The sequence below is a fragment of the Nuphar pumila genome, chromosome 12, assembly GCF_984573655.1.
Source record: "Nuphar pumila chromosome 12, dmNupPumi1.hap1.1, whole genome shotgun sequence".
In the NCBI taxonomy this organism is placed as follows: domain Eukaryota; kingdom Viridiplantae; phylum Streptophyta; class Magnoliopsida; order Nymphaeales; family Nymphaeaceae; genus Nuphar; species Nuphar pumila.
Window position 1 is genome coordinate 34,845,138 of NC_143260.1, and position 11,054 is coordinate 34,856,191.

The 11,054-nt window shown below is 40.1% G+C and overlaps 1 protein-coding gene across 5 annotated transcripts; it reads left to right on the forward strand.

The window, feature by feature from the left end:
* The first annotated feature begins 1,257 nt into the window (after positions 1-1,257).
* On the forward strand, positions 1,258-7,175 carry LOC149820652 (uncharacterized). Of its 5 annotated transcripts, XM_089983349.1 has the most exons (10): positions 1,258-1,463; positions 2,003-2,060; positions 2,135-2,160; positions 4,094-4,997; positions 5,422-5,500; positions 5,601-6,104; positions 6,177-6,277; positions 6,376-6,465; positions 6,546-6,673; positions 6,916-7,175. In XM_089983349.1, the coding sequence occupies exons 4-10, from the start codon at positions 4,203-4,205 to the stop codon at positions 7,058-7,060; spliced, it is 1,842 nt and encodes a 613-aa protein (XP_089839475.1). In that variant the 5' UTR covers positions 1,258-1,463; positions 2,003-2,060; positions 2,135-2,160; positions 4,094-4,202; the 3' UTR covers positions 7,061-7,175. The 5 variants fall into 5 exon arrangements, with proteins under 5 accessions (XP_089839475.1, XP_089839472.1, XP_089839471.1 ...); XM_089983346.1 differs by lacking the exons at positions 2,003-2,060; positions 2,135-2,160 and having other exon boundaries at positions 1,258-1,582; positions 4,091-4,997; XM_089983345.1 differs by lacking the exons at positions 2,003-2,060; positions 2,135-2,160 and having other exon boundaries at positions 1,258-1,582.
* The last annotated feature ends 3,879 nt before the right edge of the window (positions 7,176-11,054 follow it).

An 11,054-nucleotide genomic window follows, 5' to 3' on the forward strand; every position in this document is an offset into this window, starting at 1 on the left:
GGTCCAGGTCTGGTTCATGTAATCTTTATAATATCTAGGTATGGTTTCTCTTATGGTGGATTTGATTGAACCTACCCGATATCATCATTTCAAATCAGGTCTTGGTTTGGTTCCACCTAAGTCCGAACCAAACCCGACACATTGACACCCTACTTATTAAAGATTAAACAAATAACCAAATAAAGTAATTATTATTAAATTACTCAGATAGCTAATGTATCCTTGTAAATTTTCTGTTGCTTTGTACCTTAATTTTTTAGGGCTGACATCATGACCTACCTTTTCATTAACCCCAAAGACATCACTGGTCATTGTACAGCTGACGTCACGACATGATGTAACCACTAACGACGACTGCCATACTCCATGGAGGTGTCAACGGGTCGGGTTTGGTTTGGATCCAGGTGAAGCTATATTTAGACCAGATTTTTGGGTACGGTGTCGGGTTTAGACTCAGGTTTAATCAGGTCCACTATAAAAAAAATACCCAAATTAAATCATACTCAGTAAAACCATATTTTTTTTATCATTTTCACATTGAAAGATTGTAGGTCTTAATCAAAACTTGCGTAAGGTCTGGGTCTGGTATAAAATTTCACAAGCTATATATTCGAGTTCATTTATGACCCAGATCTTAATCGGGTCTTCTTATTTATCACCGTACTGGAATCCTATAACTCTATAAGGTTTGGTACAGGTTGGGTTCGGGTAAACCTGACCAGTTGACTGGCATCTGATTAAATAAAAGAAAACAAACCGTATGACCGTGAAAAGACAGGCTTTGCCAATTTTTAAAAAACAGGCTTTTCCAAGTTCCGGGATTTTCCAAAACAGAAACCAGTAAAAGGGAAAGGGCGAATTTGTCATGGAGGAAAAAGAGAATTGGACATTAAGAGAGAGAGAGAGAACTGATTAAAATAAAAGGAAACTAACTATATGACCATATGGGGTTCTTTCAAGTTCTAAGATTTTCCAAGACAAAACCAGAAAAAGGGGAAGGGAGACGGTCAATTTTTCATTGATGGAAAGGGGTGGAGTCTGATTAAATAAAAGAAAACCCAACTATATGACCTTATGGTTATGAAAGACGGTTTTGTTCCAAGTTCTGGGATTTTCCAAGACAAAATCAGAAAAGGGGAAGGGAGAGTTGTCATGGAGGAAAAAGAAGGCTTGGATATTAAGAGAGAGAGAGAGAGTTATCTCAACGTGATGACCAAATCCAAACACCAACCTCAAGTAGGAGTATGTGAAGGAAACACCCCGCGTCTCACCACCACCCGGTTTCGTCTCTCTTCACCAGAAGAGAGGGGATTCTATCCCCAAAATCCCCAACATGCCCCCTATTGCCAGAAACTTCTCTCTCTCTTTCTCTCTCTACGAAACAAAACGCCGTCTCCCTCTCCTCTTCCCCACCTTTCCCTTTCCCCTCCCTCCCGCGGCTCTGGGGTTCCACCCTCCCCAAGGTAGAACCCCTTCCCTGCTGTTGCTCTCTCTCTTGCTTTTCTCGTCGATTTTCTTGTTGGTTTCGCTTGTTGGTGGTCGCTTTTGTTGGTTCTTTCGCTACCCATATGCCTGTATTGAGGTGGGTTTCTTCTCTTTTCTTCTTTGCTTTCGATTTTGGGGTCGTGGGGATCGATGGTTTCTGCGTGTTGGGACGATTTATTTTTTGGTTCGGTAAGAGGTCGATTGGTTATTGCTTTCTCCCTCCTTCTTTGTGGGATTTCTTTGTTTGGTTGGGAAATTTTGGCCCTTGAACTTTGGTAATTTTGGGGTTTGCGTTGTGGCTTATTCTTTTGGGGTTTCGATGGATGGTTGATTTTGATCAATTGGGTTATCTTGTACGATGGATTTTCACAAAGATTGAGTTTTGTGATGTGGGTTTGATTCATTATGGTTGTTTCGCGTGTTGATGTCTCAGTTTTTGGAGGTTTTCTTGATGTTTAGGAGATCTTTTGCCTTCCGATTGTTTTAGTGTTTTCACTCTGTTAGTGTAATTTTTTAGGGTTTGATTTGGCTTTGTATCCTCAAAGTGGGGCTTGTTTCAATCTTTGATCTCACAGGTATTTTTGTGGGTTTCATTTATTTTGATTCTTTTGGGTTTGTTGATTATTTCGTGTTTCTCATACTGTTTCAGGTTTGCGCCTCATTTGATGCTTTTAGGTATTCTTTCTTCTTTTTACCCTGATTATGGTGTCTGAGAAAGCGGCATTTTATTGGTTTCGATTCATTTGGTGTTTCTTGTATTTTTGCAGTTTCAGGGTTGCATTTTCTTGTTTCTTTCGGGGCTTCTTTCTGATTATGTGTGCTGCTGTTTCTGTGGCGTTTGTGCGTGAGTATTGAGAGTTTGTGTAATTAGCCTGTATTGATTTTTTTGGAGTGCTCTCTGTGACCATCTCTGAGGTTGCTTTTGCTGATGACGGTTTTAGGCTTTCCTTCTTATTTCATACCTTCGTTTCCCAGGCTTCATCAACGACAAGAATGTTCCGCCCCTCTATGAACCAGCAATAGTCGACAATCTTGAAACACATTCCGCACAAGAATATTTTTACAATAGCATTCTCTGCCGAAACCTCCTCACCATATTCTTTCTCACAAAACTCATCTCAAATTTGGTTGATAATGATTGTATCTAGATTTCGTTGCCTGTAATGGCATTTTCTCCAAAAGGTAATCAAATCCTCCAGTATCAAGAAGCATGGGAATCATCACCCAGATTCTGCCATAACTAAATATACTTCAGAATGCCATCCCTAAAATGTGCAATTTCCCTTTCCAATTTTTTTCACTCTTTCTGGGAAGCTTTTCTGAACTCTCATTGAAGTAACGGATAATTGTTTTGAAGACTTGAAAAATGGGTGGAGCCAATGCTTAGTGCTTGTTTGACTGGAAGGGTTGGCTGAGCATGGAAAGTGGATCTACTATGAATGAAAGAGTTCTGGTTTTAAACCCTAATTTCCTCATGATTAAGTCTATGATGGTGCAGTAGCAGAGACCCAGATGATGTCAATAAGCTGAGCAATCCTTGCCTGCAACAATCTGCTGAAAGCCAATGAGAAACCTGATAAAATCTTTTCTTTCGCTCTCAAAACCTTCTAGAAACATTTCAGTTGATTCTTTCAGCGATTTTTTACATTCTTGGCTGTTAGAAGTTTAGAATCCTATGTGTTCTATCATTTTTGCACAGAGGGAGAATTTCAAGGATTTTCAGGTGCTCTGCAAGGGTTCAAATAGGGGTTCGTGGCATCATCTTCTGCGAAGGCGAACTTCCTGCACCAATCCAGCACCAAAAATCCATTGAAGATCCTTCCCTAACCCTTAGGAAGACCTGGTAAGTCTACCCAAACCATATCCACCATTGGGACCCCATTTGGACCTCTAAAACCCGTTTTACCCAAATCTGGATACAACATTATAAACAACAACAACTACGCCTTCATCCCAAAACAATTGGGGTCGGCGATATGAACCAACAAAGAAAATCATTCTGGGTCTTCCACATGAATCCTTCTCCTCCATTCATTTCTATACAACATTATGTTGCTGTGATTTTCAGAAAATAGCCTGACTTCACATCAACGTTTCTCCCAAACCTTACCTAGTCCAGACCTCCGAAATTGACCTCTGTTACCCCTATCTGTCCTTAACCTACCCACCAAATAATTATTCCCCGTTTAGGAGAATTAATTCGGACACCGAATCCTGTTCTGTCCAATTCCCAGTCCAGAAAAAAGAATTCTTGATGTCTGTGGTCTTCTTGCTCTCTATTTGCTAAGTTATTCTTGTGATTGGTCTGAGATTGATCATTTTGTTGTTGTTCTATACTTACATCTTGATTGTATTCTGTGTATCATCTGCACTGATTCTATTGTTTGGACGAGTTGTTGATTTGGCACAAATTATCTCATCTAATTACTTAATTGCAATTGGATTTATTGTCTATTGGTTTCTTGTTCTGATATTGATTTTACAGTCCTATTTTCTATGGATGTATGTGGTCAATTTATTTATTTACTCTTCCATTCATCCAACAGCTTTAGTTTATTAGTTTTCATTTATCGTTATTACTCATTTTCTGTTGTTCTCTTTCCAGCAGGTATTATGTACTGGAACTTTTAGTGTGCGCCGTGATTTGTTTCATTTTATGGTGTTGCCTTAACAAGGTGGGTGAGTAATTTTAGTGTCTTGGAGTGCTGATAGTCCCCATGGAGGGAGCTGGTTGTTTGGCATTTGATGGTGCAAATCCTGTAAGAAAGAAACGTAGGAGTTTCTCGTCTAGGAGACCTAGGTCTGATTCACAATTCTTCCACGATGGCCCTGAACCTTCTTCACTCTCTCCCACCTTAGCTTCTGACATAGGGAATTCTAGTAAAGCTGAAAGTGATGACAATTGGGGGGATGATCTGAGTTACAAAGAGAAAGAACTCAAATCTGTCAATGGTGTTGAAGGTGAATATATACCATGGACGTCAAGTTCTGAGGATTCAAAAAGTAGACAAAATAGTGAAACTGTTGGAGAATTTGATGACATTCCCATGGTTTCAAATAAATATTACAGCAGCCAACGGAATGGTTCTGAGTCCAGGAGAAGCAGTGAGGGAGTTCTTGCACCAGCTAACTGGAAAACTTCTGAGAGGCAAAACCAGCTTCAGTCAACAGAGACTGGAGTTAAGCGAGTTAAGCTTAGTTCAGGAGAATCAGAGAGGTATGGTAGCAGCGGGAGGAATGCAGACAGCAGAAGTAATCCAGGACGGTTGGGGTCCGCTTCAAATGGCATGGGAAGCGACAATCCTGTTGCTTCTGAGAATGGAAATGGCCATTCTTCTCAGGAAAATAAGCTTAGAAAGGTGAAGCTCAAGGTTGGAGGAGTTACCCACACAATTCATTCAAAGCCTATGATGAACTCTGGTGGTAACCGCCGCAGCTCCCCAGTTGGTTCTTCTGCAAAGCCTCCATGTTCTTCAGATGTATCCAGGAAGCGGCAGAAGCTAATTCTACAGGTACATGTTGTTGGACTACATTTTTTGAGGCATTTAATCTAGTTCATTATGAGATATAACTTGTTTGATAGTGTCCATAAATTCAAATTTAATATTCCTTTGAGTAGTTTTATATTTTCTGATCAGGCAATGATTGTGAACCCTTGCTTAGAGAGTCTGAAGTTATGGAGGGTTTCTTCTATGTGTATTTATTAAATTTCAGTCATGTTTTGCTTGCAATAATACAGGGTGACAGGTTTTCTTCTTTGTTCATTCTCCCATTTTCTCTGTCATAGAAAGGGTTGTAGAAACTTCATGAGCCCTGGAAATGGAATCTCTGATGTTTATTTGCAGTTTTCCTATTCAAGTCTGCCCATCTTTCCTTTTCATGTTCCATTGCTAAGTGTAAGAAACAGTTTGGATTATTGAAAATCTTATGCTGCAGGATAACTTGAATGATGAGGATCAATCACCCCCAGATAGTGTGAATGGCCTGCAAGGAATCCCGTGGAAGGATTTCAAAGGTGGGCTTTTCACATTGCCATCAAAGTTTGAGTCTAGAGGCAATGCCTCTGAAGAATGTGTTTGGAAAGCTAACTCAAAGGGTGTCCCCTAATGTTCCAGAACCAGTTCGCAAGAGCAAGCGTGTTCCAAAGAGGCGCATATTAGATGGTGGTGGTGATGATGAGATTCGGCATCTTGAAAGACTGAAAACCTCAAAAGCAAATGCAGATTATGATGATGCTTATCAGGAAGAAGTCAACCATAAACAGAGAAGCTCCAGGGGATACAAAAAGCGTTCTTCTAGTGAGTTTGATGAAGATGTTGACTATGAAGGTGGAACTCCATCACGCAAGGAAAACCGTAGGAAAGCAAGATCAAGGGATGCAGATGACCTTTATCAAGTTGACGAAGAAGAAAGTAGTTTTGCTAATGAAGATGGTGAAGCAATAGGCTTCAGTTCTCTGTCTAGAAAGAAGCCAAAGACTGGACTTGCTCACGGTTCGGTTGACAATAGGGACATCTCTCTCACAACTCGTCAGAGAGCACTTCAATCGGGGAAAGATCCATCATCTGGAGTTGGTTTGGTTGAGTTCCCTAATGGGTTACCACCAGCAGTCCCTAAAAGTAAGGAGTCAAGACTTCTCTTCTTGATTCAATTGAGTAAGGCCCTGTTTTAACGTTATTTCTCAATGACAGAGCAAAGAGAAAAACTCTCTGAGGTGGAGCAGCAGTTAAAGAAGGCTGAGGCAGCTCAGAGACGTCGGATGCAAGTAGAAAAAGCAGCCAGGGAATCAGAGGTTTGTATCGAGTTCCGTCATATTTTTTCATAATCCTCTGCAACATTTGTTTGTGATTTTCTTTAAAAACATTTTTCCTATCTTTTTGTAACTTCTAGGCACAGGCAATCAGGAAAATACTTGGTCAAGATACAAACGGGAATAAACGGGAAGACAAGCTGAGAAAACGAAAAGAGGAGATGGCTCAGGTAAAAGTGCAGTAAACCATGGCCTTTGATTCTCTTACACCTTTTTGTTTTTTGGTTTCTTATGCTGTTCTTATCTACAGGAGAGGGCTGCAAGAGCCATGACTCTTGCTTCAAACACCGTCAGGTGGGTCATGGGACCATCTGGAACAGTTGTTTCTTTCCCTCAAGATGTTGGTCTTCCTAGTATCTTTAACTCTCAACCGTGCAGGTAAACAGTTTGAAAGCCATGTGCAATTTTATATTCATATTCATACATAGGCTGTTAAAGTATTAGAGTGTAAGCAGGCTTTGTTTTTTTGTATTATCTGTGTATGTTATATCTATTAGGCATCGTGTATATGTGGCTAGGTCCAGGCTTGGTTGCTGTATAGTGTGTTCTGTTCTTTGGTTACCATCTGATTTTTTTTGTTTATCTTGTGCCTCTGACGTATTTGCCTGCCATTTATGCAGGTATCCTCCACCTCGGGAGAAATGTGCAGGCCCTTCATGTACAAACACTTTCAAGTACAGGGATTCGAAATCGAAACTCCCTCTTTGCAGTCTTCAGTGTTACAAAGCAGTCACCGAGATGATGGAACCAGTTACATCGTGCTGATCTATATTTTCATATAATTAAGACTTGGGGTCTGGGATTATTCTCTAGATATGTAAGCTACCTTCAAATATATATCATCCGAATAATACAAAATAATGTTTTCCGCTTTTCCCAACACTACTCTCTCTCTCTCTCTCATTGTGGATTGTTCTTATCCACACCAAGCAATGTCATGTGCAACTCCGGCTATCCGAAGCATCAATCATCGGAGGTAACTTTGAATATTTCGTAAAGTCTGTTTGTAGAGATACCACACTAAGTCCCATGAATACTACAATGACTGAACATTCTCAAAAACCTGCAAGTGAGATGTACTAACTCGATTCTTTAATATACAAACCTATTCAGTGGTTTACCCTTTGTTCATTCTTTGCATTTGTTTTTAGAAATGGGCCATGGCTATGATGTTTCCTTTAGTGTTATTTTCTTCTAAAAAAAGTTTGCATCTTTTTATAGATTCAAGGATTTCATATCTATCGCCTGGAATTTTAATCACTGCTAGTTAGCCAATCTGTGAAAGTAGGTGATACACTTATTGGCCTATTGCGTTTATTGACTGTCAACGTCTTGATACTGATCACCTTTTTGGTTTATATGCCTTGTTGCCATCAAAGTGTTATTGAACTCATTTGGTTCTAAGAAATTTATGGAAGTATATGCAAAGATTTTTTAGGCACTTGTGCCAATAATATTCAGTTGCCTGAATTGTCTGTTCTTTTTTCTTTGGTCTTAGCTGAAAAGGTAATTTGTTCTGAGTGTTCCCGTTAATTCCTGCTGGTGGTGGTTATGATTAATTTGGGCATTGCATGAGCTTGAAGATGATTGCTAGAAATTGCATTTGTAAACATAATCCTTCTTGAACAACAATTTTCCTGCAGATTTTTTCTTACCTTTTCAATCATGATGATTTTTTTTTAAAACAATGGATATACAATCAAATCTGTCACATGGGTGTGGGTACGGGTGCGGAGCAATTTCAAAAATTTTGGACACGGAGACATGGCTATATATATATATATATATATATATATATATATATATATATATATATATATATATATATCCGACCCCGATATTGTCTTGGATTCAGGTCGGGTCCGGACCCGACCCGAGTTCAAATTAGTTTTAATAAATGGATAAAAATACTCTGTCAAAGTTGACTGAGTTTAAAATATGGACAGACTCAACTTCAATGTGTCGATACACTTAGTTGACCGTGTGTGTCCCATATCCGAAGCCGCACCCGTGTCTGCACCCATATTGATGCAGGTGCGTCGACCTTTTAGTCGAGTCTGTGTGACTAGAATCAAACATACAGGGATTTACTTATGGTCTTCATGTTTAATAACGGTGGAACCAATATAGATATCATACATTTTAGCACTTTGAACTGTCAATGTCCTGTAACTTTGAACCATAATACAGTGCAGACTTGTACCGGTTAGCTTAGCATGTGAATGGACTTGGGTCTATTCATCTTTCTTGTCTGCTATGACCATTTAAACAGCTAGCACTTGTTGGAATCAGAGGGTAGTTTGATTAGCCATAAGAATTCCAAAAAAGTGCCTGTTTGATCCCACCGGCAGCAGATGACGGGACCAGAAGTGGTCATGCTAATGGCTGTACAGGGGATGCTGTTGCTGCACGCTAGATGAATTGCCTGTTCAGTGTAGGTGCCTGTGATCCAATTGAATCTAGCATCTGTTATTGCTACCGCATTAGTTTGGTTTTGACATCTCTTGTCACAGTAGTATTGGTTTATCGCAATGTTAGTTTTGACATCATAAGCTTGGATGCTGGAGAAGGAAACACTGTTTACAAACCCAACTCCACCCTATGAGCAATGCATTATTATATAGAGTAAGCGTCATAATTTTTTTTTTGTAGTGAATCATAATAATTTGATATTAAGTGATTTGTATCGAACCTGCCAAGTCTTGATTCTGACTCCAAACATGCTGTTCTGTACCATGATGTCATGAACTGTTATGTTTGAAACGCATGCCAAGGTGCCATCCTTACCCAAGGCTGTGTGGCAAAGTGCAGATATCCTAACATATCAGCATTTGAGCACACTTAGGTGAAGAAAAAATGGACAAAAAGACTTGAAACAGTTCAGTGTTAATTTCGAGCCACCCCGATTCCATGACTTGGGCCACAGTAAACATCATGAATATTGACACTGGCACACCCAGTTTGTATATATATGCAGTCATCACCTGTTTGGGTTTTATGCAAGAATGATAGGAAGCAATTCGTTGTTCATTGCACAAAAGAAAAAGCATAGAAAACCAGAGTAATCTGCTGCAAATTATTAGATTGAAAGTCTTGGAGTAAATACCACAAGCAATTGAGGAATGTCGGATATGAACTTCCTGAGTATTTTGGAGGCCAATCCCATCAGTGTTGGGGCTGTTTCCTGGTGATGAAATTGAGAAGTTGGAGATCTAGTACCCCAACAGAGTTATCAAACTTCAGGTGGCATATTGGGCTGCTTTGGATTCGAATATCCTCAACAGTCAAGTTGTAGCTTCCATAGAATCTGACTGCCGGCCACCATATTGAGACCTTAAGGCAACTTCATATGATTCCTATGGAACCATTCAAATCTTTGGTCGTTCAGTGGAAATAATACTAACCGTTCTATTTCCGTGGGCGTACCTCCTCCAGCCATCTTTTCTTCCATTAAATTTTTAGATTTCTTTATGACAATATAATAAGATATTGGGATATTTTGTGTTTTGCGCTGAAAGTGGAGGGGGGATTAGTTGGGGGCAATTAGTTAGTGCATCACGTGAATAGGAACCAACCCTGGTTGGGTGAAACACTTGAGACATGTAAAGGGTTAGGGATAACGATGGTGGAGGAAAAGCCACTGCCACAGATGGATGTGGACGGGTCAAGACTCAAACCATACAAAGAGAGAGAATGAAATATGTATTGGTCTTTAGGGTTAGAGAGAGAGTGAGAGGTTTTTGTTTTGAATTTTTTATTATTGCAATAGAAATTTAACTGTAGGGTGTGATGTGATTTGAAGTAATAAGGGGCAGCAGATTTAGCTTTACTAACTTGTCTCGAAGGCCGAATGTTGGAAGCATGGGAAGCAGTGAAGGATGAAAGGAGGAGATTGGTTGCGCATCAGATACCAGGGCAGTAATAGTGCAGGCACAACAGGGAGCTTTGCCCGCACAGCAGCAGCCATGGCCGTGAATGATTACCTTTAGGTTGGTGGCTTCAGAGGGGAACTGTTTTCAGTTTGTGGTCTGGTTTGATAAAAAGAAAAAATAAGGTTTTTTTTTTTTGTATTTTCCTTAAGAAAAAAGTAGTATTTTTCTTCTTTTTTTTAATGGTTTTAATGGAGGTGGGTGGTGGTGTTCTTGAAATGGTAGACAAGAGAAATGTTAGTGTTGGTGTTGATGGTGGTGGTTTTGAGGACGGGTAGAGAGGAGTTGGTGGTGAAGAGAGGGAAGGTATTAGTCCGGCGCCTCAAAAGCACGCACTTCTCCTGTTGTGACAGCAGCCCCACCTTTTATAACAGTGAGGGCAGGTTATACGATGTCCCCGGTGATGCAGTTGCAACAGCAGGAGCTGCTTCAACAAGGACTCTGCAACCTCTTCAAATCCCCAGGTATAACTCTAAAACAAAACCCCTTCCAAAACACCATTTGCACTTCGGGACCTCTGGTTTGTCCAAAGAATCACCCTTATACCATTTCATAAGATAAAAAAAAAATGGATCAAAATGACCCTGATTGCGTTGACCGCACCCAGGGTGCCGCACCCGCAGGTGCGGTACGTGTCTGACCGAATCCCTGTGACATATTCTAAAACAGACCTCTTTTGAATTTACCCGAAAGGAGAGCTTCTATTTTGAAAACTTAAAAGATACATGAGTAATAAGTAGAAAAGGACCTGGGCAGTATTGTAAATATCTTTTTTTTCTTTCATATAAATGGGGGCTCTTAGGGTTTCCCCTTGAAAGAGGGGACGGGGG